General features: G+C 37.6%; 1 protein-coding gene across 1 annotated transcript in view; it reads right to left on the reverse strand.

Annotated features, from left to right (window-relative positions):
- Positions 1–5,270: 5,270 nt before the first annotated feature.
- Positions 5,271–27,769, reverse strand: part of LOC135214245 (uncharacterized) — a 37,630-nt gene continuing 15,131 nt past the window's right edge. Inside the window, exon 5 of the mRNA XM_064248309.1 lies at positions 5,271–5,530. Within this exon, the coding sequence (XP_064104379.1) occupies positions 5,271–5,530 (260 nt within the window). The remainder of the gene's footprint in view (positions 5,531–27,769) is intronic.

Below are 27,769 nucleotides of genomic sequence, written 5' to 3' on the forward strand. Positions count from 1 at the left end.
CCTCTTGGCTCTTGGATTATATTTTAAACAGCACAATGTATTTTATTCGGCAAAACAACCACTGTAAAATAAATGAAGATGAAAAGAACCACAGATTCATGAACTTTTCGAAATTATTTCCAGCCAATCAACTTCAAGGAATGATCGTGACGTAATCAGTAGGCGGGCTTAGCTGTAAAGCCAGCTGGACTCTGCTGTAGTAATTGCATTAAAGAACAAAATTGTGTAAGTGATAAAGTTTATATATGTATATATAGTATATATATATATATATATATATATATCTATATATGTATATATATATATATATATATATATATATATATATATATATATATATATATATATATATATATATATGAGAGAGAGAGAGAGACCTTACAGACCTTACATCTTGTTTGGGTTGCCCCAGGTCCTTCAGTGTGAGGCACCTCTAATGTCTACCAGAGAGTTGCTAGTACATCTTCCAGTATATTTTGCATCTTCCAATCTTGGATGGTCTGGGATGCAGCTTAGATATTTGTCGAGCTCAGTCCTGTTATATTCCTCAGATGAGCTGGCAACGCATTGAATAGACGCTGCATTATCGATGCTGGTGCGTAGTGGATTAATGTCCTGTGTGCTTTCCTTATTTTTCCTGGCATAGTTTGGGCACTATTAATCTACCTCTGCTTGCTCTTTCTGATATTTTAGCATCCATGAGTTTTCGGCTATTCCTTCTATCTGTTTCCATGCCTGAATTATCATGTAGCATGCTCTTCTCCTTTCTAGACTATATAATTTTAAGGATTGTAGTCTTTCCCAGTAGTCAAGTTCCTTAACTTCTTCTATTCTCGCTGTAAAGGACCTTTGTACACTCTATTTGTGCAATATCCTATTGATAGTGTGGGTACCATATCATATTGCAATATTCAAGTGGACTACGAACATATGTTTTATAAAGCATAATCATGTGTTCAGCTTTTCTTGTTTTGAAGTGCCGTAACAACATTCCCATTTTTGCTTTACATTTTGCCAACAGAATTGCTATTTGATCGTTGCATAACATGTTCCTATTCATCATCACACCAAGGTCTTTAACTGCTTCCTTATTTGTGATTGTCTCATTATTAGGTCCCCTATATGCATATATCTTTCCTTCTCTGTCTCCATAATGTATTGATTCAAATTTATCAGAGTTAAATACCATCCTATTTACCTCTGCCCAATCATATACTTTGTTAAGGTCTCTTTGTATAGCATTCCTATCTTCATCACATGTAATTTCTCTACTTATTCTTGTGTCATCAGCGAAACGACTCACTACCGAATCCTTAACATTACTGTCTATGTCTTCAATCATAATAACAAACAGTATTGCAGCTAACACTGTACCTTGTGGCACACCGGATATTACCTTGGCTTCATCCGATTTCTCATCGTTTGCAATGACTATCTGTTTTCTGTTGTGTAAAAATTCTTATAATCATCTTCCTACTTTATCCACGATATTGTGTTTTCTAATTTTCTTCGCTAATATATTATGGTCTACCTTGTCAAAAGCTTTTGCAAAGTCTAGATAAACCACACCTGTTTCATTTCCGCTTTTCATATTTTTGAATATGTTCTCACGGTGGACTAACAGTTGGGTTTGTGTACTTTTTCCGGTACGAAACCATGTTGTCCTATATTAAACAAGTTATTTTTTATTAAATGTTTCATAATATTTTTCTTCATTACCCTTTCATACACTTTCATAATATGTGATGTTAGACTCACAGGCCAATAATTACTTGCCTCTAGTCTTGATCCACTTTTGAAAGTAGGGGTGATATATGCTAATTTGTGCTCTTCATAAATCTTGCCTGTATCTACACTTTGTCTTAATAATATTGCAGTGGCTTTGCGATAGAATGAACTACTTTCTTTAACAAAATAGCAGGAACTCCATCAGGCCCTGCTGCAGCTCCATTTTTAATTTCATTAATTGCCTGCACAATATCAGCTTCATTAATTTCTATGTCAGCTAAATATTCACTATTTTCGTCCCTTACTTCTATATCATTATCTTCATTATCTATTCTAGGGGTGAATTCTCTCTTATATCGTTCTGCCAGTATGTTGCAAATTTCCTTTTTTTCATTCGTTAATCTCCCTTCAATTCTTAGAGGGCCTATTTCTATTCTTCTTTTATTCATCTTTTTCGCGTATGAGTATAATAGTTTGGTGTTTTTCTTGATATTTACTAGGGTTTTTTCTTCCAAGTCCCGTTTTTCATTTTCTTTTGATTGTATAATCTTTTGTTCTGCATTTTCTATCTTACTTTTCAGTTCTATATTTTTTTCTTTTTCTTTTGCAAGACCTTTTTTCCACTTGCTGATTTTCTGGAACAAGATCCTTCTGTCTCTTGGTATGCATGACTGATGTTTACTTTTCTTCTTCGGTATATATTTATCCACTATTTTCTCTAATATTTTATATAATATCTCCGTATTTACCCTTATGTCATCACTTACGAAAATGTTATCCCAATCTTTGTTTAATTTTTCATTTATTTCTGACATTTTATATTTTTACTGTAGAAGTTGTATTTTCCATATCCTTCCCACTTTTTCATTTCTTGCTTATCTCTGTTTTCACTTGCTTTGGAATGGACTGTTAATTCTATGACATTATGGTCTGAAATACTCGCATTATAAACTATTATTTCTTTAACATAATTCACCTCGTTCACAAATACTAGGTCTAAAGTATTTTCCTTTCTTGTTGGCAGGTGATTTATTTGTTGAATGTTGTATTCTAGTAGCATATCTTAATAGCTTTTCGAATTGCCTCTTATCTTCTGCACTACTATTACTCTCTTTTTTATATGTATAAGTACAACCACAATCTCCTATTCGTTCTTTCCCATATATTGCGGTTCCCCCTTGATTCCTATTTTTTCTATCTGATCTATAAGTTTGGAACCCTTTTATTTGATCATCATTCCCAGTCTCTTGGGAATACCAGGTTTCACTTATATTCATTAAATCTATTTTCTTTTCAATTTGGGTTAGTTCTTCTAAGTACTCTATTTTTCTTTTTGAGTTACTCGTAACTAAACCCTGCGCATTCATCACTATGATGGTTTGCGTGTTTTCTCCTTCATTTAATATTGGTAATAATAAGAATTTTCCATGTCTCTTTCCTGTTCTGGTATGTTGTTCTTTTTTTCATTTCCAGAAATTCTGACATTAAAATATCCAACTTTTCCATAATATTTGATCTTCCTTCATCATAATTATTCATTTTGTGTCTGAATCTGCAATTTTCTCCGTATCTGCAATATCCTCTTGCATAATAAATACAGTTATTATCTCTTGAGTAGAATCTTGGAGCTGATGCTTTGAAATTTTTTGCTGACATCTCTGCATATCTCGTTGATGGCTTGCTTTTTTCTTTTACCTGACATTCTTTATTCCTCTCTTTACTTGTTTCTTTCTTATTTTGGATTTTATTACTTGATTGATTAATTATTTTTTTATGATTCATGGCTACAGGGTGCATATATTTACATTTTTTGTCGAACTTACATCCTTTTCCTTCTTGTAGGTTTTTGCATATTTTTGGATGCGGTTGGTAAAGAGAGAGAGAGAGAGAGAGAGAGAGAGAGAGAGAGAGAGAGAGAGAGAGAGAGAGGGTTGGGGGGGGGGAGTTTAGGTAGAGACTACTATAATTCATCAGGAACGCTAAAACTGTAGGAAAAATCAATTTCCAAGGTAGAATCAGGCACAAAGACCTCACTTAGAATTACCTCCAAGGTAGATGATACTTTATCACGCACCAAATACGAATTTACTAATACACAAAATTCTTTGACGCCACTACACCGAAAAAGAATGATAAAACCAAGAATAATAAGGTTTGAATAATGACTGGAAATCACAAAGGTATTTAACTTAAACAGTGAACTCTCGTTGGCCAGTATGGGGGGGGGGGGGGGGGCGATGCAAACACCCAATGTTCTCAATTAACAATCCGAAATGATGGAATAAGACAAATAATTTAAAATACCATAATTGGAAATAACGTTAACAGAACTATTATCACAATTAATGGTGAAAATACGGCTACTTTAAGAATGCGGAGCAGTATGTCATGTTAGGAGCTGCACTAAAAAGCTCATTGTGAAGACCAAAGCACATTCAATTAAGTAGTGTTTTAAGTGAGATAAAGGATATTATTCTAATTATAATTTGTGTGAAATAAAAATTTATGGTCATATTAGTAATGCAAGCTTCATCGAAAGATTTCATTCATTTGAAGAGAAGTCAAATGGATTATTAAAAGTTCATATTTGGTGGTTTAGAACAGGTAGTTTCTCATTCGAAGTGTTTCGTGGCTCAAACGGGATGTCGACTTCTTTCAGAAACTGTAAATAATGACCATCTTGCAACTGATGGCTCTTATCTCTTTCATAAACAAAGGTTTTTAAAAAATTAATGTTTACATGCATATACATAAATGTATACACAAACATGCTCCCGCGTGTAAGAAAATGTTGCTAACCTGTAAATCTGGATAGTTGCTCTTCATTATACTTCTAATACTATACTAATAATGAAAGCAACACTAGTTGTGAACCATTCGTATGATATCGAAAGTAACGCTTAATCCATAAGAGCCAAGAAAATATTTAATTGGGTTCTCTTAGCCCTTATTCGTTCCTATAACGCCTGCAATTCTGTTCCCTCAATGTCACTTTATGTTGAAGCATTCTTGACGGCTTCTCATTTCCTCTCTCTCTCTCTCTCCGGGGGAAAAAGATGTGAGCCTTCAGCTGCAGTAGTCACAAAACACAAAAAGGATACTTACGCACTATTCCTGTAAATTCACGTGGCCTTGTGTGGTACTATTGTTCCGTAGAGAGCGTTCTCAGTGGTATGAAGCAAATTTGGCCGAGCAGAGCCAGGGTGGGAAACTGTCCTGTGGCCTTCTTCCATTGGTATCCCTGCATTAGAGGAGATGGGTTAATGTTGCCCTTTCATTCGGTGCAGTCTCTAAGACACAGATAGCAGAATTGGGCCACGCGAGACAGGACAAAGCCAGTGGTTAAGAGGCGGGGGTTAAAGGTGGAGAAGGAGGAAAAGCAAGGAAACAGGAAAGCATAAAGAGACTTCTGGAAGACTTCCTATTTCTGCTCTAGATTAGCATTTGCTTATTAAGATATTTATTTGTATTCAGTGGCTACATACAGTGACTGTTCTCACCATAGATTCCAGTCTTTAATACAACGCAGAGGGAAAGATTCCTCAGGAAGTCTTACCTTCAGCTCTTGTGTCGTTTTGTTTCCTGAAGCAACACCTGTAGCAAAGGAAAGACGCAGCTACGACAACCAACACTGCCACCACGACACCGATGATGATTAGTGTGCTTACAGGTATGCCTGTAGGTGAATCTTCGGGTTTGACTGGAGATGAGCCTGTAGATGTTCCTGTAGGAGGAACTTGAGTTTTGGTTGTAGTTGTTCCTATATACATTCCTGTAGTTATGGCAGGAAGTTTGCTTGTTTCTGGAAGAAAATTTTGGTTTTATGAAGGAGCATAAAACGGTTATCTTTTACTAATTTCATGTTATCATCCTCCCTTAATTAATTCATTATGCAGTTCTTCAGTGCTAAATGTTGGATTTGAAGGTTTTAACTTTTGAAGTATTTCAAGTGAAAATAAAGTGATTGTTCTGACAAAATTATTCTCAAAGGAAAGGGAGGTAATAGTTTATAAACAGTAGTCTTTGCAAATATATATTTGAATAAATGAACACTAACTATACACACACACACACACACACACACACACTCACACTCACACACACACACACACACACACACACATATATATATATAATATATATATTATATATATATATATGTGTGTGTGTGTGTGTGTGTGTGTGTGTATATATATATACATACATACATCCATACCCACCTTGTGGCTCAAAAGGCATCGGGAACACTTGAAGGTGAAGTAGGTAATTTGTAGTTATCGTCAAGTTGCATCCTTGTAGTTGAGTGTCCCATGGATGAAGCCATCTCTTTTCATAAAAGACCGCCTGTAGTATGCAAAGGAAAAATAAATGCCATTTAGTGAAGATTTATGATAAAAAATAAAATAGTTATCGAAAATGTTCTTTCATAGAATTATAGCGTTCTTCCTGATAATGAGAATATATCCTGACATTTGTCTGTATAGTTGAGCAAATTATCAGATTGGAAAATTGTTGCTTCTGTGAACGATAATTAGGCAAATGTATTTTGATTTGAAGGTGACACTGAGTGAATGGGAGAGTAATTATACGATTAGGAGTTACTTACGCGTGTAGATATAGACAAAATCGACCAGCCTTCTTTGACAGTTGATTCATAATGGTTAGATGGCGTTTGAGATTCATAAATCGAAGAGAAACGAAATTTAATGTCAACTTTGTTCTTGTTCCAAAGGGCTATCCATACATGATTATGTTCAGGAAGGTTGAGAGGCGATACTTGATCAGGAGATATCTCAGTCATATTATCTTGGGAAGAAAATAATTTTAAGTCGTGATGAAAATAAAAATAAGAATCTATTCTAACACAAATAAATGTTCAAATGACGAATGTATTTTGATATACGGTCACTGATTTTTACTTGCCAGTCAACCTTTCATCTGTATATTTTCTGTGACTGAGTGATTGTATCTATCTGCTCCTTTTAAGGTTTGCAACTGGAGAATGAAAACTTTATCACTGCATTAAATGTCAAAGGTCTCTTCTTGCCTCAGAAGTGATCAAGGAACTTTATGGTAGCCTTTAACTCTCTTTAAAGGAAGCTTTATGTTTGTGGTACAACGAACTAAATGGATTGTAAAATGTGGTGGTTAAAGAAAACAAAATGACCCGATGCAAGTACAATCCAGACATTGGTGCACAAAATAATAAACATAAATGCAGGAGTTAGCCCATTATTGATGGCGTTCTCTCCCAATCAGTGCAAATTTTTATTGAGGGGGTGAATAACTATTTAAACGCTAAGGGAATTGAGGATGATACAGAGGCGTTCACAGAAGCAAAAGCCTTGTTAGATTTCAATAAAGGGGATTTGTCATTTAGATGCCGTAGTTTTCAGTGCACAAAATGTTGGTCATGGAACGAATTACAAGCCTTTTTTCAGAGCGGCTTATGGCTTGAAAGAAAAGGAGATATGGCAAGAGATTTAAGAGGGATGTACAAAATTAGAAAAGGCACAACAAGCCTTATTGAGCATAACTCAAAACTCTTTGACTCAGCAGGAGAATGAATACAGAAATTGAAAAATTCCAAATGGGTAAATGGGAATAATGTCTCACTCGACAATTTACATAAATTGATGCATTTCACAATGCTTCTACACGATGTCCCAGACACAATCGTAGACAGTTTTGATGAAAAGATTGAACCTATATCAGACGAGGAATAATTTATGCCCAAATACAGAAGCAAATGTCCAAATGTACCCCGGTGGATAGTACATTTTTTAATGGGACTGGTCCAAGAAATACAATACAAAGAGACACAAATTTTTCTTCTCCCCATTTGTGTGCAAAAGTGGAATATAATAGAGGATTGATCGATCAAAGGCAACAGCAGTTGCGTTGCTACAATTATAATAAACCAGGGCACACAAAATAAGTATGTTGAGTCAAATATTGTGGAATATCAGAAATTCAGGAGTTAGAATACGAGAACTTCCCAGGCAGGTCACTTAAAAGGGCAAGGGGATCGGCAAAATTTTGGAAAGTCGATCCCCAAAAAGGGTACAGATGATTTGTACGTGCCATTGTGGTCTCGTGGGGGATGCCCCAGAGCCCAGGCTGATAGTATATGGAACAGTGGAGGATGTGGATATCCCAATCTTCATAGACATGGGCGCATCTGTGAATTTAATGGACCATAATCTGTATCAATCCTTGTTCTTCCATTACCATTTGAAACCCTCAACGGAGACGGTGTGTGATGTGCAAGCCCATAGATTAAACACCCTGGGTTTTGTTAGAATACTGTTTACTCTGGGTGATAGAGTGTTAATAGAGCCATTTTTGGTTATAAAAGGGGTTGTGTTAAACAGACTTTTGCTGGGCCATCCTGCATGTAGAAGAGACAAGATATCGGTCCATACAAGTGTTAGTAGTATAACGGTTGAAATACCTGGTGTTTTTTATCTCTTATGAGGACGCAAGTGAAACTGTGGATATGGGGAATAGTGAAAATGGGGGTGCTTTTGGCAGTGCTAATGGTAATGATACCAGGGATAGGGGAGTGGTGATACCAAAACCCACACTGATGATACGGGGAATAACTGCGGTGATGGTAAATGGGATATTGAGGGCCATGGTGGTAACAATTTTGGCAGGTTTAACAATGGTGTTATGCGTGGTGATGCTGATGCCAATACTGATATTATTACTTATACTAACAATGGGGTCTTGGTGAATGCAATGAGAACCACGGGCGGTGATATTTATGGGATCGTGGAACAGGGAGGCACGAACCACAAATATAAATGTTTTATCAGAGGATGTTATTTTAATGCCAAGTTCAAAGACTATGGTAAAAGTCAAACTGAGGGAAGTGAAAAAGCCCACGGAACTATGCGTAATTGAGGGTAGTGAGGTAAGAGGGGTTATTAGCACTGCATCAGTGAACAGTGTATCAAACACTGGTGTTACATGGATAGAATTACTGAACTGTAATGATACAGTTAGGAAATACCAGAAGAATACATATGTGGTAGATCTCCAAGATTGGATTAATGACAGTGGTTCACTGGCTATTGTAGAGGGGAAAACTGAGTTTTCAGAGGAAGAAATGCGATCAAGAAAGAAAATATTTAGAGAACTTTTAACTAATGCAGATTATAAAGAGCATATAGAAGTGGTAAGCAAGCTTTTGGCAGAATTTGGGGACACGGTAGCTTTACGAGAGGAAAAACTGGGATTGACTAATGTGTTAGAACATAAGGCAAACTTATTCCTGCATACCACATAACTTTCAAAATCAGAGATCAGGTAGAAAAAGAGGTCAGTAAATGGGAAGAGGAATGAATCATTAGACCTATTTCGTCTCCATACAGCTTTCCTCCATTAGCAGTGCATAAGAAGGACGGCTCTGTCCGAGTATGCGTCGGTTGTAGATGTTTGAATGAAAAGACAATTCCTGACCGTTACCCAGTGGCATGCATACCAGATCTTTTTGTAAAAATTTGGGGACATAATATTTATAGCTCAACTGATTTAGCGCAGGGTTTTTTGAAGGTCCCTCTTAGTGAAAATAGTAAGGAATATACTGCCTTTTCAGTGTCCCTTATGAACTTACGCAAATGCCATTCAGTTAATCAGGTAGTCTGATAACCTTTACGAGGTTGGTAAACACAGTTTTGCACGTGTTATTGGGTAAAAAATTTTGTGTGTACATGGATGATATGTTAATTGCAACAGACTCGATTGTGCAACACCTAGAAGTGCTTAAGGAAGTACTTGGGAGACTTAGGATAGCAGGGTTGAAAATTAAGCTAGCTAAGTGTTCCTTTTTGAAAAAGCAATTCACATATTTAGGTCAAGTCATATCTAAGGAAGGGGTTAGAGTAAACAACGATAAAGTCAAAGCAATAGCAGATTTTCGTACCCCGAAATCAAAGAAAGAAATTAAGTCATTCCTAGGAATGGCCGGATTTTTTTGCAGGTTTGTGAAAGGATTTTCTAACATAGCAGCTCCTCTAACAGATGTATTGCGGGAAGACATTCAATTTCATAGGGGAAAACTGCAAGAAGTAAGTTTTCAAAAACTTAAGGATGCGTTAATGAATCCCCTAGTTCTGAAATTTCCAGATTTCAGCAAACCATTCACATTAGTGACTGATACCGGTCAGGAGGGTATAGGTGCTTGCCTTATGCAAAAATTTGATGGAAGGTTCAATCCCATTACTTTTTATAGCAGGAAATTTAGGACAAAGGGCAGCAATGAAAGATTAATGGCTACCGTAGATAAAGAAGCCTTTGCAATAGTATCAAGTTTGGTTCATTTTAGAATGCTACTGATGGGGAATAAAGTAGAAATCCTTACAGACCACGAGCCATTATTAGATCTTTTTAATAAACCTGATTTGTCACCCAAAAGAGCTCAATGGTTCTTAACTATTAGGGACTTCGATGGAAAGCTCAAATATATAGAAGGCAAATTAAATGTAGTCGCAGATGCCCTTAATAGTTACCTTTTTCAGTTTTAGAATTAGAAGGTAATCTGTTGGTCAGGAAAATTAAATATAAAGTAAGGACTAGTGAAAGTAAAGGAGACATGACACAGATCGTAATTCCGAAAGTCCTAATTCCAGTGGATTTGGATATAGTACATTGCAGGTTTGGTAGTCCACACTTGGGTATAGAAAAAAACATATAATGAGATGCATGCTAAATATATTTGGAAAAATATGTGGAAAGATGTGGAAAATTCTGTGAAAATTGTACAGTATGTAATGCTTGCAAACCCGCAGGGATAACTTCCTGCAAATTAGGGTCATAGGGAAAACTTCCTGCAAATTAGGGTCATATCTGATACCAAGTAGACCTTTACAGAGAATACATATGGATATCCTATGAAATTTTTGTGAATCTAGGTATGCAAATAAGTACCTGTTGGTAATAATAGATGAACTAACAAGGATAGTAGAAATTTTTCCACTTAAGCATAATACACTTAAGCAGATATGGCTCACCTGAGGTTTTATTGACCAACAATGGCAGAGAATTCGTGAACAAGACTTTAGAATGTTTGGCAGATCTGAAGCTGTGTGGTTGTGTGAACGAGCAAAGAAGAAAGTGCTCGAAGCTCTCAGGAAGACTGTAGGAGGAAATGATAAAAACTGGGACAGATATATGTAATAAATAACATTATATAAACAGATAATTATATATATCTGTAAATAGAATCCATGACCTGTGGGGTCATTGGCGAATTAGGAGGGTCCTACGTGACCAAGGCAAATCTAGATCACGCTATGCAATGCCTGCAGTAGCCTGGTTTAAGTTTGTTTGAAAATGTCATCGTTTTGTATATTGTCAACTTTTCATAACACCTTCCATGGGAAGCGGTTGACCTGTTAACCTGCGCCGGAAACTTGTAACTTCCGAGCCGGCGGACTACGTATGTTTTTATGTGAATCGCTTAGATAGCTAATGTTTCGCTATCAACGTGATGCTCTAATACGGCAGTTCATTTCTAGCGATAAAACGGAACGGTCTCACGACCGAACTGTCTTTCTTGTTATGGAGTTCAGAAATAAAGTTGTTCTACTGTTATCAACTTATCCGTTTGAATCATCTCCTTTACTTTAAGAAGAACCACTCTACTAAGATATCACATAGGAGAAAGAAGGAACCAGAATGCTTACGAATGACAGTCATAAGAAGAGACAACCAGTCTTTCGCAAAAGCAAAACGAACTACAATTGGTGGCAGAACCCAAGAAGAATAACATTAACAAGAACCATATCAGCCGACCGAAGAACTTGAAACATCAACTTCCAGCTTTAAGTCAATAATAAACTGAGGAAACGGGATCTTCAATCAACGCAACTGTAAACATTCTATGAAGACGAAGATATGTCCTTCATCGAGAAGCATACAAGCATCAACATCGACGTTTGAGTGACTGTTATCACATGACTCCAAGAATCAAAACCGGACGTGGAGCAGCATCGAACATCAACAGAAAGAAGAAACAAATAAAGGAAACAACGCGCGATAACAAGCGAGTACGTGCAGAGTAGGCCAGGAGGAAGCAACGCGAGAAGAGGGAGGCTGTGACGTCATCAAGACTTGGGCTTCTTCATGCAATGCGAGGACGGGAGGAGACTGTGACATCATCACAACTTCCGTCGCGAGAGAAAGAGGAACTGTGACATCATCGGATGTCAACAATCCTTCCCCATATAACCCAGAGCTAAGTAGAATTTTATCTATTCAGGTTTTTTCTCAGTGAAGTGTTATTCATCAGGAGTCGATCGTCCAGTATTCTGGGGGTGAGTTATATAGTCTTAATCTTCATTCATTACAGGAATCAATCTTCAACTACGAGTTCTCGCCCGCAGACTTTTTTTTTTCTTGTTGTTGCTAATCGTTTTCTTGCAGGAATTCTCCGAATAATATCTTTATCAAATTATCTGTACTTCTATTATCTTTTTGTGGGGTTTTCCTATTACTTGCAACACATTTATACAGTATATTGCATATGCGTTTACGTAGTGGTCGAGTGTATTCTTATAGATATTTTGATAGGACCGCAAGGAATAGGAGTGATAAGAAAAAAGTAAAAGTGAACATGGCAACTACTGCGGCTGGCAACCCGAATGTTGTGACGCTCGTGAGCGCGAGGTCAGCAATTGTCCCTTTTCAAGGTCGGGTCAATGGGTTCCTGCCTCAAAATGTTGAGGCATGGATCTCATCTGTAGACGCTCATTTAAATGCAAAAAGCATCACAGACCCAGCTGTACAATTACAGGAAGCCAAAAGTTTCATAGACTTTGCTAAAGGAGACGCAAGTGCATATCTAAGAGGTGTTTCTTTCCTAGAGGCGGCTGCATGGGACGTGTTCAAAATTAGGTTACGTGCCGTGTATGGGGGTGAAGAGGCTTTAGATGTAGTATTGGCATTAAGAAATATCCTTAACCAAGCCTCTATGACTCAACTTAATGTTGTCAAGCGGGCAGCGCTAATTGCCGACCGGCTAAATGAATACCAAGATAGTTTAAGTAACTCCGGGTGGGTTACGAGTGCCAGAATCGCCGTGAAAGATTTTATCCGTCTCATATACCCACGACCATTACAGCCATGTTGCCTGAAGCTTTAGTGCGGTGTTTGACAAAAGCTGCAGCCCGACAGTACGGAATTAGATGTGTATAAACAAATAAAAAAACATGTCTAAATGTACTGACCTTGATCCTTCGCTCACTCAAGTTTTTGCAAAAAATGAGAATAAGCCACAACAAGTAAACGTTGGTATATAATAATAACAAGCTGCAGGGATGGTTTTGTTATAACGTGGTAAACGACCAGGTCACATGATTCAGAACTGTTTGGACGCGTTTTGTTCAATACATAATAGTTTCCACTCATTCATATAACGTTGCTTCTCGAGGATCAACAGCAGGAATCTACAAAACACGCAAAACAGTTGCCAGTGCAAACAAAAAGAAGAAGGGTCCTCAGACTATAAAAAGAAACAAGCAAACGAAATGCTGTCAACAACAGAAACAGACAAATCTTGCTTCAGGTACCTCTGTTCCTGGGGCCGTCTAGGCCAGAACTTGCAAGGTCAATGCGAATTTCAAGAGTGCTAAACAAAGCAAAATACCACGTAGTTTCGCTCAAGGGGGAGAGGACGATGTTGGGGTCATCCATGATCAACATCTTTTGTATCAAATAATCAGTTTAATCATTTATCAGATCAGTGTGAGGCAATCGATTTTCCTATGAAACACACGGCCGAATCCAAAAAATCTGTGCAGGTTCCCGTAGATTTGCAACAAATTCACGCAATTATAAGTCAAGACGAGTTACGACCAACCTTACATGCAGTAAATTTGGACCATAAGTCATTTACTTTGTTCTTTGATTCCGGTAGTCCACGTAATATCATGGATTTGAGGACTCATCATTTACTCTTTTCAAACTTCCCTATAGAGAAGTCTGGAGTAAGACTCTCGGGTATAGGAAATAATGAATTAAATGTGATAGGAGTAATCATGTTCAGTACAAAAGTCGGTTAAGCGCACGTTTTCCGATACCTTTATAGTTGTACAAAACATTAATATGTATCCCGCAGTAATTATCAGATACCCGTCTATGGGCACTCAAAAATATTACCCGTAAGCTCCTGCAAAACATGGCGTGTATCAAAGGAAAATTCTATAAGTCTTCTAATACCCTAAAATCAGTTTAGATAATAAGGAAGGAGACAGACAGAGTAGTAACATATATCGAAGAACCAATCACTTGTCTCATAAACCAAGAAATAATCCATGCGACCCAACAGAATTCTCGCTCGCCCGTAATATCAGCTTGCACTCAAAACTCGAGCCGAACGTAACTTCGAACATATTAGTGCGTGTAAAGAAAACCTTGCCGGGATCTGAAAATGTTAATCCTTTCCGACACTCTGAAAACAACGGATTATCCGTCACACAAGCCATTTATACAGTCGGCTCACAACAACATGTAACATCGAAGTCTGTAATCATTTGAATACCACTTTAGTAATCCACAAAAATCAAACATATCTTGGATGTGGAAGTTTATAAACATCGCATTCTTACCGTAGCTGAGATCAATCACGCTCAATCAGTTGCGGATGGAGAATCCCTTTTGCAATCTATAAAGAACAAAATCAATAGGACGGATTCAAGAAGAAGCAATTCAGCAGAAATTTTTGAATCTTTTAACTGAATATCATGATGTTTTTTCCACTATGGATGGAACCTTAGGAAAAACGGATGTCATCGAGCATCAAATAAGGCTAAAGGACAAGAGAGGTAATCTATGTACCTTCGTACAGACTTCCTATGAAATTTCAGAATGAGATAACTGAGGAAGTAGGTAAAATGCTAAAAGAAGGAGTCATTAGGAAATCAAACAGCCCTTATAATTTTCCGTTAATAGTAGTAACCAAAAAAGATCGAACTTGGCGGATATGCATCGATTTTCGTCGCTTAAATGAGGAAAACATCCCTGACCGATTCCCAGTGCCATGTACTGACGATATTCTATCTCTACTACTAGGTCAGAACAAATATTTTACCAGTTTGGACTTATAAAAGGCTTCATCAGATTCCGTTGGAGAAGAAAGTATCCCATACACTGCACTCAGGAACAGCCAGGGGACATATGAATTTTGTGTATGCCTTTGGTTTACGTTGTGCTCCTATACTTTGACTTAGAATGATAAACATTGTGTTTGGAGATTGTTAGGAGATATCTGCATGCATATGGACGACTAGTAATCTTTTATAATACCTTAGAAGAACATCTACGTTAAATTAGAGACTTGTGATTACAAAGGACTAATGGCAGGCATAACCTAAAGGGTTAAGATAAGTAGTGGCGTTTTTTTCTTTTTTAACACAGAACAGTCTATTAGGTTTCAGTGTTCTAGTCAAGGTCTTAAAGTAGTCCCATGATAAGGTATCGCGCTTATCCGTAAACTTCCAGATAACTACTAACGTCAAGGGAATACAGCAATTTCTCGATTTGTAGTGGCTATTATCGCCACGTTATACGCGACAAACTACTCAATCTAGCTGCCCCCTAACCGATCTTATAAAAAAGGGCGTAGATTAATATGGTCTGAAACATCATCAACAGGCGTTCAATAATTGAAAGATGAACTGTGTAGTTCTCATATCTTGAAATTTCCTGACTTCGGTAAGGAATTTTTATAGCAACAGACGCCTCAGGACCTAGAAGTAGGTGGGGTTCATTGCTCAACAATATGATAAACAGTTTTCCCTATAGCTTTTATTCACGTAAACTGAGACCTTCCGAAAGTAAATATGCAGTAATAGACAAGAAGGGATCGCTATTGTTAATTCACTCGTGCATTTTAAGTTTCATTTAATATACGGGTTATCCGTCAAGGTTCGTCACTGATCATAAGGCCCCTAACCGACTTCTTTAAAGGCTTTAGTCACAGCCCAAGCGAAAACTCGGTGGCACTATGACATCCACGACTTTGGCGCGAGGATCGGGTATTTTACACCTGTGAAAGCCAAATATCATGCTGACGCTATTATCACGCCACCCTCTTCATCTTTACGAGCCATAGCTGAATAATAGATATCTCAACATCCAGGCCCATTGTTTTTAAAAAAAACTATATTCGAACAGAGAAGCTCTGGGCTGGCTAGTATGCTGAACTATTACAGACGGACACAAAGAAAAGATCAGCCAAATAGAAAAAATTCATTAAATGCTGTTTTCTTTAAACGGAAAATCGAAGGAAAAGGAATACATAAAAGTCTAAGCAGCAGATTATATAATCAAAGATAATATCCTGTGTAGATCCGGGACGAGCGAAACCTGCAACACACCATCTCCTTCCCAGTGAATAAACAACAGGTGGTAGGTCACCTATCTCACTCATACCCACTGTCTTAAAATGGTTGGCATGAAAATCCAGTGCAGGGGACACCCGGGTTTTGCAATAATGTCACAGAGAGCCAAAATCTTTATTTTATTGGAATATGATGCTTACAGATATAAAAAAGCACATAGCAAATTGTAGCCACTTGTCAAGGAATTACAAAGGACACGAAGACACCTGTCAGCCTAGGGGCTTACCCCTTGCTCCAAATCAACCCTTGAAAGAAGTACAACTTAGATATTATTAACAGGTTACGAGTCAGACAGAGGAAATAAACACCTATAGTAATCATAGATGCATTGACTCGATATACAGAACTGATAGCGCTTAAAACAAAAACCGCAGTCGATAGTGCGCTAGAAAGTTTTACGAGTGATACATTTGTAAACTGGAATCCACACACAATCATATAGACTCTGGCGGGGAGTTCAATAACTTTCCTTAACTCCTTGTGCGAATTCCTTTTGCATTAAAGAAAATCAATACCTGATCTATCACCCAGAGTCTCATGGGCTAGTGGAAAGGGCAAATCGTAAGGTTTAAACATTTAAGGGTCACCTCTTAAGGGGGGCAGGACCAATGGGACATTGCCATACCTGCGGTACTAGCACACTTAATCACTCATATCATGTGTCTATTAAAATGACACCGAACGAGGCACGTACGTATCCCAGCTAGAACACCTTCCATGTATTAAACGCCTACAAACATTAATGTATCAATCTCTAAAGGATGTGATGGATTGCAAGCATAAGTCGATATAATGATACTTTGTAAGAATCTTTATTAGAAGAAGCACAAATTATAATGAAAGAAATCATGATAAAATAGGCTAAGCCAACTAGAACATATGCCGTGGGCAGATCAGGTATACATACAAGTATACGTACGTAAGGTCTAAAATTACAAAAACTGACACCTAAGTTTGAAGGCCCGTTTAACATTTAGAACATGACGGCCAATAGATTTAGGGTTCAAAATGTATCCAACCCACTGAATGAGAATAGTTCCATTGGCACATATTCAGAATCTAAAGAAAGGTAGTGGAGTGAGGGAAAAAATGGTTGTATTATGAAATCTTGTATAATAATTTTACATAATATATATCAATCCTATTGTATGTAAACATATTCTTGAACATGAGTTATTACATTATTTTACTCATTGCAGGTTTCAAAATGATGAATCGTATTGTGAGGATGAATATTGTATGGGTTCAGACATCTTTGTTTTATGGAAAGAGCGCTAAGACCGAAAGAACTAAGAATTTAATCATGCTCGATTATCGACAGAGCAGAAGACATTTTTTATAGTATCGAGTAATATAAGTCATTAGAAGTGGATATGCAAGCTATCTTTTTGCGAACGAGGACGTCCTTAACCTAAAGAATGACCTGTGAGGTTTGCGCTGTTCGTTCGAGTGACATGCACCAACGACATTTTCATGCCTAACTCAGAGATTTTGCTAGCTCAAACCCTAAGCGTCGCTGGAATGTTACTATTACGATGGCCACAATAAAAAACCGCTGAGCAGAGGAATTGCTCGTGGACTTGGGATGTGTCTGTGCGGCAACAATACTCAGAACGTCGACAACCGTTTTTTGGCTGGACTAAAAGATCTTAGGATCCGTTCGCGAGTCTGGGCTTAGGAATTCAAAGTCGCCTTAAGATTAAATAATCAAAATAAAGAATTGGAAGGTTTTTGCAAAACAACAACGAATTAGCTTTGTCCGAAACTTCGCAGCAGTTAATCATCATCAATTCAAATAATGAGTTTGCGTGAACGAACATTCTAGTAATATCGATCAAGATTATGGAAGTTCAACCTAGTTGCTACGTTAGCTTATTATAGTTCGAAAATAGATCATTATCGTATCAAAATATCCACATTTATTGTGAAATCAAAAGGACTATGTAGAAGATATACGTTAGCAACAAAAGGTGTGTTTATCTCCACACCTTAGCCTATTAAGGATTGACTTAACTTAGTGGAAACGGACGGGAGAAACTAGGTTATATTCTTTTATTAGACGCACATAAAGAGGTTTATTATAGCCTAATATCCCCAGTCAGCGTTGAAAATTATAGATTATGATCATATTCATTTTGATTCTTCCGATGCTGGCAATCATACAAAATACAAACCGTTTCCAACTTCTCATGACGAATAAACCATAGTCAGTAATATCAATTTGAAGGTACTGTTCTGATTCTCCTGATATGAAATCATTTAAAGTCATTAAAGATTAGATAAAACTCACCCCACGTTCAGAAGCATGAATAATAAAGTTTGTACAGCGACCTCTTTTGAATTTATCCTATATCAATGGATTCATGTGAGTAGGCATTAGTGCTAAACGGCTCTCTCATCCATACATGCGAAGGTTGTCTGAAAGGAAACTTTATCCTTTTACAGTAATAAGTTCAATTACAGAATGATAATGGGCTCCTGGGATCCCATACGACCAAAAGACTGTTTTCAAGTCGAATGCCCGGACGGGACCACCACGATTCCAAGTCTAGTAGCAGCTGATGGCTGTCGGGGACATCTTACAAACTACACCTATCAAGGGTCACAATAATACGTGCGAAGACGTATGTTGCGAACTATAATGGGCGACTACAATTATCCCATCACACCTCTTCCATACAACGCGCGGGTGGCTCATCGTTGACGAAACTGGCTGTAGATGAACCACGCTGTCACCGACTATGGGGTGAGAAAATCTTCGTTACTACGTGCGGCTGCCGTGTTAGCGTGACGGCTTAGGGATTACGCTGTAACATCTTGCTTGGCGTAGTGTTGAGGCGTACACAGAAGGATCTCCAAGGAAACGTTGTTGGCCGTCCAGATGACGTACCTGTTGCGCTTTCAAGCGGTATACGTTCAGGCCGCTGAAAAAACTGGCCATTTCATTTTGGTGCCCTATGCCTAGGAAAATTGTCTGGAATTGTGTTGTGTGTGAAAAGCGGTCTGTACGCTGGCAAAAATGTAGGACAAGAAAGGACTCACTCCTTTGCATTTGAACAATTTAAAGTATCTCTCGGGCACCTATAAAATCTACCAGCCCTATGTATTAATCGTTTGCCAACTTAACTATATAAAGTGTACCATTATACTATTATTATAAGGGGTGACAAGTACTCTTTAACAATTACCATGATCATGTTTTTTGTTTACCAGTAACCGCATTCTTAACAGGTTACCTATTACCATAATCATCATGAATACATTTAACCTTTTGATTTTAACTTTTGATTTTTTTTTGATATCCAATAATTATTATTATCAAACATGGATCTATATTTTTCCATGCATTTATCTTGTTTAGGCAATATGTCCAAGAAGGGTATGTAACAGAAACCTTTTTTATGCATTATTGCTTGTTATGATTATATCTAAAATATATGTTCGAGCACACTCCTAAGAAAACCCATGTTTACGTAAACTTTTGTTATTCAAGGCTTGAATGGCTAGCTGACCGAGCCTAATGTAAATAAATAACATTATATTAAACAGATAAAAATATATATCTGTAAATAGAATCCATGAACCTGTGGGTCATTGGCGAAATAGGAGGGTCTATTGACCAATGGCAAATCTAGATCACGTATGCAATGCCGCAGTAGCCTGGTTAAGTTTTTTGAAAAATGTCATAGTTCTGTATATTGTCAACTTTTTCATAAACACCATTCCATGGGAAGCGGTTGACCTGTTAACCTGCGCCGGAAACTTTAACTTCCGAGCGGCGGACTACGTATGTTTTTTTATGTGAATCGCTGAGATAGCTAATGTTTCGCTATCAACGTGATGCTTAATAAGGCAGTCATTTCTAGCGATAAAACGGAACGGTCTCACGACCGAACTGTCTTTCTTGTTATGGGAGTTCAGAAAAAAGTTGTTACTGTTATCAATTATATCCGTTTGAATTATCCTTTATTTAAGAAGAACCACTCCTACTAAGATATCAACATAGGAGAAAGAAGGAAACCAGAATGCGTACGAATGACAGTCATTAAGAAGAGACAACCAGTCTTTCGCAAAGCGAAACGAACTTACATATATAGATGTGGTTAGACATCTATCACTATGGTCAGTATCCATAAAATGTCTCCATTTGAAAGCAGTGTTTGGTTAAATATGGAGAAGATACATGCAATTTCACAGCAGAGGAGAGACTTGCCTGTCTCAGCCGGAATCTCGAGGCTACGACCCGAGAAAGGTGGAAAGAAGCAACAAGAAATCATTAATGTAAACATTGCATGTGGAGACAATGTTATTTTTCAAAAATCAATATGAGAAATGAACTAAATTCCAAATATAGGTCCGAAAATTGAGGGTCCTTTTAGAGTATATTGAGGAAAAAGATAGGGACGATTTGTAGTCTTAGATGGAAAAGGACTAGGTCGGTCAAAATTGTAACTCACATATCAAACTGAAAAAGGTTGGTAGTGGTAAACAATAATAACATTTGCAGTTGCATTTTCTGTATATTTTTCAAATGATGACGAAATGTGATTAAATCACGTTTAATGTCACAGTTTTTCCTTTCATTTTCTACTATTTTTCTTATATGCACAACAAACTGCGCAATTTGGTGTAAAAACAGAAAATAGTATTTCATGGCTCAACTGGGTGAAAAAAAAATAGGGGAAATACTGTTAAGTTTGAGAGATTCGTGGTATGCTGATTTTTGGTGGTAGTGATCTGTGATTTAGAGCCAAAAGAGGTAGTGATTGTGGTTTCTTTCGGTGTTTTATGGCTCTAGGAGGGTGCACATAGGCATTGTGGTTTTTTGGGGCTATGAAAGGTGTTTTATTTTATGAGATTATTATTCACCAGTAGTTATATTTGCAGTATATTATTGTTATGCATAACTATTGAATTGTGGTTTTCTCTGTGGTTTAATATCCCGACCAGGTTGATTGTTGTGGGTTTTATATACCATGTGGCAGTATCATAAATGGTTTACTTTGCGGTACATCTGTGGTAAATGGCTGTCGGATTTAGCCTGGGGTGATATTTTATAAACTGGTGGATTTATAACAGAGTATGAGGACCCATTTTTTTTGGGTACCCTTGAGGTGACAACAAGGATGTCCCGAGGATAAATTTTGAGTAATGTTGATCAGGTAAACGTTAGGTTCAATGTGGCACTGTTGCTAGAATAAATGTTATGTCAGGTAATTTAGGTTCAATGTGACAGTTTTCGCAGGTAAGTTAGTTCAATGTGCACTGTTGCCTCAGGTAATGTAGGTTCAGTGTGGTCAATGTACTCAGGTAAGTTAGTCATGTGAACAGTTCTAGTAATGTTGATTTCAATGTGGCCCACAGCTCCTCAGTATGTGTAGTCAAGTATAGCAATGATGTTCCTCAGGTGAGTTGGTTCAAATGTGGCACTGTTCATCAGTAATGTGGCAATTTGTCAGGTTTTTTATTTCAAACGTGGCACTATTACTCCGTAGATGCTGTTTTCGCGTCATGTGATGAACTATGTCGAGGAGAATCAGGATGGGAAGAGTCCCGTGGTTTCGTAGATCAAGATCAGTTGGCCCACAATTATGGAGAGTTGTGGTTGATGTTGGCTCATAGCATCGCCGTGGTATCTAAAACACAGTACGAAGGATTAAGTTCAGGGAGACAGAAAAAGCAGTGGTCAAGACACAGGAAAGGGCAAAGAGACGGGAATATTAACATCACAATTTATAATAAGGACTATTGTTGGATACTTCTCTTGGGCTCTGGAGGCATTGTACTCCCAGTGGCCAACCATACAGTGACTTGTGATAAACGTCAAAGGGAAAAGATTCATCAGGGAGTCTTACCTCAGCTCTTGTGTCGTTTGTTTCCTGAAGCAACACCTGTAGCAAAGGAACGACGCCGCTACGGGACACCAACACTGCCCACCACGACACGATGATGATTAGAGTGCTTACAGGGATGCCTTGTAGGTGAATCTTCGGGTTTTGACTGGAGATGAGCCTGTAGATGTTCTGAGGAGGACTTGAGTTGGTTGTAGTTGTTTCCTATATACATTCTGTAGTTATGGCAGGAAGTTTGCTTGTTTTTTTGAATGACACAAATTGGTTTTATGGAGAGCATAAAACAGTTATCTTTACTAAATTCATATTATCGTCCTCCCTTTCCTCCCTGAATTAAAAACTTATTATGCATGCTCTTCAGTCCTAAAGCTGCATTGAGGGTTTCAATTTGAAGTCTTTCCAGTGGAACATAGAGAGTAAATTGTTCTGACAAATATATTCTCAAAGGAAAGGAATTAAGTTTATAATCAGTAGTTAGATATGCATAAATTTTATGAAATAAATAACACTATCTACCACACACACACACAAACACACACACACACACCACACATATATATATATATATATATTATATATATATAGATATATATAGTATATATATTATATATCGAACTACAAATGTCCTTAAGGTCTAATTCGATCTACCTGGAATTAAGATTTCATATATGTTTAAACGAGGGGGAATTGATAGCGATAAATATAATATTGTAATGGCTCGTTGGACCACAACCACAATCGAGGTTACAGGACCATAAATATCAAAAATACCACAAACTAGGTGTTCAAAAGGGAGGCAATCCACTAAGGTGGAAGTCCCAAGCCCAGGTAAATGCAGCCCAAGAATAACTCAAGGGGGATAGCAAAACAATGAAAAAAAAAATAATATATACTATAATCTCAATAAAATACAGGAAGTTAAAACTAGGCCTATTCATTAACATTAAATCACAAAAGCACTTACACAACATTGTACCCAAATGATTAGGCAAACGCATTCAACCTCTGAAGGAGGGAAAGGGGGCCCCGAGATGAATAGAAAATAACCAAAAGAAAGGAATAACCTGAATTTTTAAACTATAAAGGATGATGATGAGGACGAGAAGGTCTCCTCCCATAAGCACTCCAATAAAGGCAGAGAAGGCAAATCCAATACAATTACATAGAGCTCCTATCAGAAAATTATATGACACTGCAGTTGCAAGCCGTGATCTAGTCATCTTGTTCATAATCATGGAACGCGATGATCCCATGTAATCTTGCGTCAATACTTTTTATAATTAATGGATGCAAAGCCTTACCGTCGCCAAGCTGAGGCCCCTCTGGCAAATAATGCACCACGAGGCAATAATAAAATGGCAGAGATGTGGAGGAGACATCTGCCAGCTGAAGATATATATTTCGAGGACTTGCTGTAAATCCGAGAAGAGATAGCAGGCTCACAAGTCAGGGATGCAGATACAAACTGCTGCAGCTTGGAAATCAGGTCTCAAGTCAAATTCAGCAAAGCCAAACTATGGAGGGGAGAAACAGGGCGGATTAGTCAACAAGACTACACAAATACCACTGGAGTGAGGGAGTACACTACTAACAAGAAAGCGAATCAAACAATGAACGTTCACAGCCATTCAGAAAGAGAAGAGGAACTTTTTAAAAGCTAACCTAAGTAGCGATACATATAAAAATCCTAAGGATTACTTACACATCCTCACCCAGAGAGAGAAAAAAAAATATTTTTTTTTTTTTCCAGACAAAATTGCAAAGTTAAACAAATATGCAAAAGTTTACGTTAACGTAAGGGAATAAAGTATCCAATATACACACTTGAAATATAATATAACACAATTAACAAAGGAATTACAAATGTTTAACAAATTGAAAAGTCATTTTAACACCATATAAACTAAAAATTGCACCAAGTCTCACCTAGGACTAAAATCTAAGGACAACCTGTATCAATAATGAATTCATCACCATAGGGACACTTAGGTGCAAGAGGAGAGGGAGGTGGCAACTAAGAAAAATGAAGATACCATAAAACCAATTGTCCATACAATAATCACCAACAAAATATAGTGTCCAAATAAAGGATTCATTACTGCGGTAATTGTAAATACTTAAAACACTAATATGCGACATCTTAATGCCTTCATAGGCTACCTTAAATATACACCACATCCTTCGTCAAATATAAATCGTACACCATTTCTGCTGTTCACACCAGAATGACAAGGTATCTGTAAAGGGAAAGGTTCATCTTTCCTTGGGAATTGTTCAAAGCTGCGAAGGGTAATAATGATTAACTGTCCAAAAAATATCATAACACCTTAGCTTACTTTCACAGCAACAACCTTCATAGCACACGTACATTGATTGACCTTATACACCATTATAACACCTGTACCTTAAACTGCCACCCAAGGTCTTGAAACATAACATGTCACAGCACTAACACAGCACTTTTCTTTTAAGCATATTAACAATAATTGGAGTCCACACACTCCTGGACAAAGGGGGTATAAACAAAATCATTGTCACAAAAAATCTTAAACCTACATTACATACCCAATAACGAATTAAATACCATCGCCTTAAAACCACGAGTCCAATGATAGGACCATTCATAAATACCTAAAACCACCACACATAACAGCAAATTTATGCAACATCAGTTTTAAGCATAATTCAATCACAGAAATAACACCCGTGCATTATAAACTTCATCACTCCAAGCCATTAAAGGCATAAATTAACCAATAGAATAACAGTGAATCAATCAACTAACAATTATCTTTACAGATGGTCAAATCCATCTATCATATCAATAGATAATCAACAGTTATTATATCCAACATTGGAATTGTTATATTAAATCTAATTGTTTCAACCATCACACTAAAAAAAAGAAACCATATAAAAAAACGATTAATACTCAATAGAAATACGGAGTGAAGGGAAACTACCAACAGGTAAAGAGAAAAACCCTTATAATTACCTCGTTCGACTTAATCTGCAGCCAGCCGGGACCAATGCATCGGCCACCAATTCTCTTTACTGGGATATGCTTAAACTGTAGATCGAATTCTTTGGACCAAAATACTCCAGCGCCTCAATCTCTGTTTTTTAGTCTGTACCGATTTAAGCACGTCAAGGGATTATGGTCCGTATTACAACTTTAATGGGCACACCTGAGGAGGAGAGATAGACATTTAAAAATGAGTTAATGCTAAGCTCAAAGGCCAACGTTCCCTGCTCGAATGTGTGGAATATTTTCTTTGAGGCAAAGTGGCTTTTTAGAAAAATACGCCAACGGGTGGACGAATACCCATTTCCGTCAGACTGACTCATACCGCAACAACCACAATCACTCGCATCAGTGGTAAAGCTGGAATGGAGTGTCAAAATGGAGCAGTTAACAAGGCCGACTTAATGAGGATTGAGTTTATCTTCTCTAATGCCTCCTGAGCCTCCTTACTCCACACGAAAGGTAACATTTTTCTTCCACAAAGCAGTAAGAGGGTTCGCAATGTTGAAAAATTGGCGAATGAATCTACGATAAATAGCTTGCCATCCCCAATACCTTCGCCAAATCTTTCCTACATTTAGGAACCTCTACCTACGAATGGCTCAATGTTGAGCCTCCTTAGAGCTACCATACCGGCATAGACAAACTGATCCTATCTCATGTCCAAGATTAGTACCACCTTTGCTTTTGCGAAATCAGAATTTCTTAAATTAATAACCAGGCCTGCTTCCTAAGTACTTGGAATAGGCCTCAATTCTCTTCAGGTGCGGACTGCCAGTCGTCGCTTAAAAAAACCAGTCATCAATATATCACCACACCCTCTAGACCAATAACCAACGAATTCATAAGTCTCTGAAAAGGTGGTCAGCAGCATTTTCATGCCAAAGGGCATTACTTTACACTGAAATAAACCCTGTTGTGTTACGAAAGCGCAACACTTCTGGCCCTTTTACCCCGACAGAAGGCACCTTGCCAAAATATCCTTTAATAAGCCCAAATTTCGTAATGTACTTAGCACGTACCATCGATCGATGCAATCTTCCACTCGAGGGCAATGGAAAGCTATCAGCCTTGGTCAACTCATTAAGCTCTGTAATCAAAAACAAAAGACGATAGTCTCGTTCGATTTCTTTACCAACACAACCGGAGTGACCAAGGGACTACAATCGCCCTAAATTAATTTGCTTGGCATATACTCAACTTCTCTAGCAACAATTCATCTTTTTTGGGTTAACCTGTAAGGAGCTGCTTCACGGCGTGGCGTCCCCTACGTCACGTCATGCTGCAAGATGTGGTCTTGCCGGCACATTAGAAAAACAAGTCCTTCTATTTTAAACCAAATTTCTCAAGGATGTTGCTCATCCTACCAAGTGACTCAAAATCTGCGGTAAATTTCTAAAGCCTCGACATTACCTGCCAGCCATCACTATCTTTCAGTAGTAAAACGTCACTAGTCTCTGAAAAGGAATCATTATGATGATCATCTGAAAAAAGAAGCATTATACCGACAAAGTCATTCTACTGTCACGAAGAGCGCAATTGGCCGAACTTCTCTCTTTCATTGGAAAGCTTTCATCATATTTATTAGTACTAATTGATGAGGCCTTCTCCTATCGGGGGTTATCCACAAGAAGTAAATTATTTACCTTCTTCAATTAACTTTCCATGGTCCCTGGAAGGTAGCATGAAGAGATTACCTGGGATAGGTAACAGAACAGTTACCTTCTTGTCCTGACGTCGAAGTCCGGGTCACAGTCTTTCTGTCAAAATAAAATTTCATTTCTTCTCGACTTTGCAACAAATGTCTCACCTGCACAAGGACCAAGCCCTGGTTAATTTAGCATTCAAATTATTAAGGTAATCAAACAGATTCAAATTCTGGGTTTTTCATCTCCCTCCAAGCCTCTCTCACCCATATCCAGCGGACCCCTTACAGAATGGTCAAAAGTCAAATTAAAAGGAGAGAGACAGAGATTGACAGGAATAGAGCGGAAAGCGAATAAGAGGAAGGGCAGGTTTTTATCCTTCAGCCCCATTCACAAAAACAATATTTCTTTAACATACTTTTCATAGTTGGGGAAAACGTTCCAAACAACCTGTGATCTGGATGATTAAGGCGAGGACGTTACATGTTAATGCCAAATCAGTCATTTTTGCTTAAATAAACGACTCGTGAAATTAGTACCGCAGTCAGACTGAATTACCTCGGGAGACCAAATTTTGAAAAGGCACAACTTATTAATGACTCTACAATCTTTTCACTCCTTCTGGACCGCAAGGGGATTGCCGCGGTACCGAGACATACGATCCAAATAGTGAAAATATACTTCATTTCCACTCTTTGATCTGGGAGAGACCAACAAAAATCAATTAAACACTTTCAAGCAAGGTTCAGACACAACAGGGATAGGTATTAAGGAGCCTTTGGAATAGGTTCTTTTTTTTTTTTTTTTTTTTTGATTTAGGTTTGACGACGCCTGACAAACTTCACACTATTAACAAATTATTTTACATCACCTTTCAACTTAGGCAGAAGAAATTATTCAATACCTACCGACAGTTTGTGAATACCAAAATGTTCCCGCCAGTCACATTCTCGTGAGCTAATGACATAAAATCTGACGTAACATTCAGGAACCACAATCTGTCTAATAATTTCGTAAATCCCCCCGAGGCATGAATTGGTAATTACTCTAATATAATATGCTATTATTACCTTAAACATAGGAAAACTGTCAACGTTCCTATCTCACCAG

Source organism: Macrobrachium nipponense, chromosome 45 (assembly GCF_015104395.2).
Source record: "Macrobrachium nipponense isolate FS-2020 chromosome 45, ASM1510439v2, whole genome shotgun sequence".
NCBI lineage: Eukaryota > Metazoa > Arthropoda > Malacostraca > Decapoda > Palaemonidae > Macrobrachium > Macrobrachium nipponense.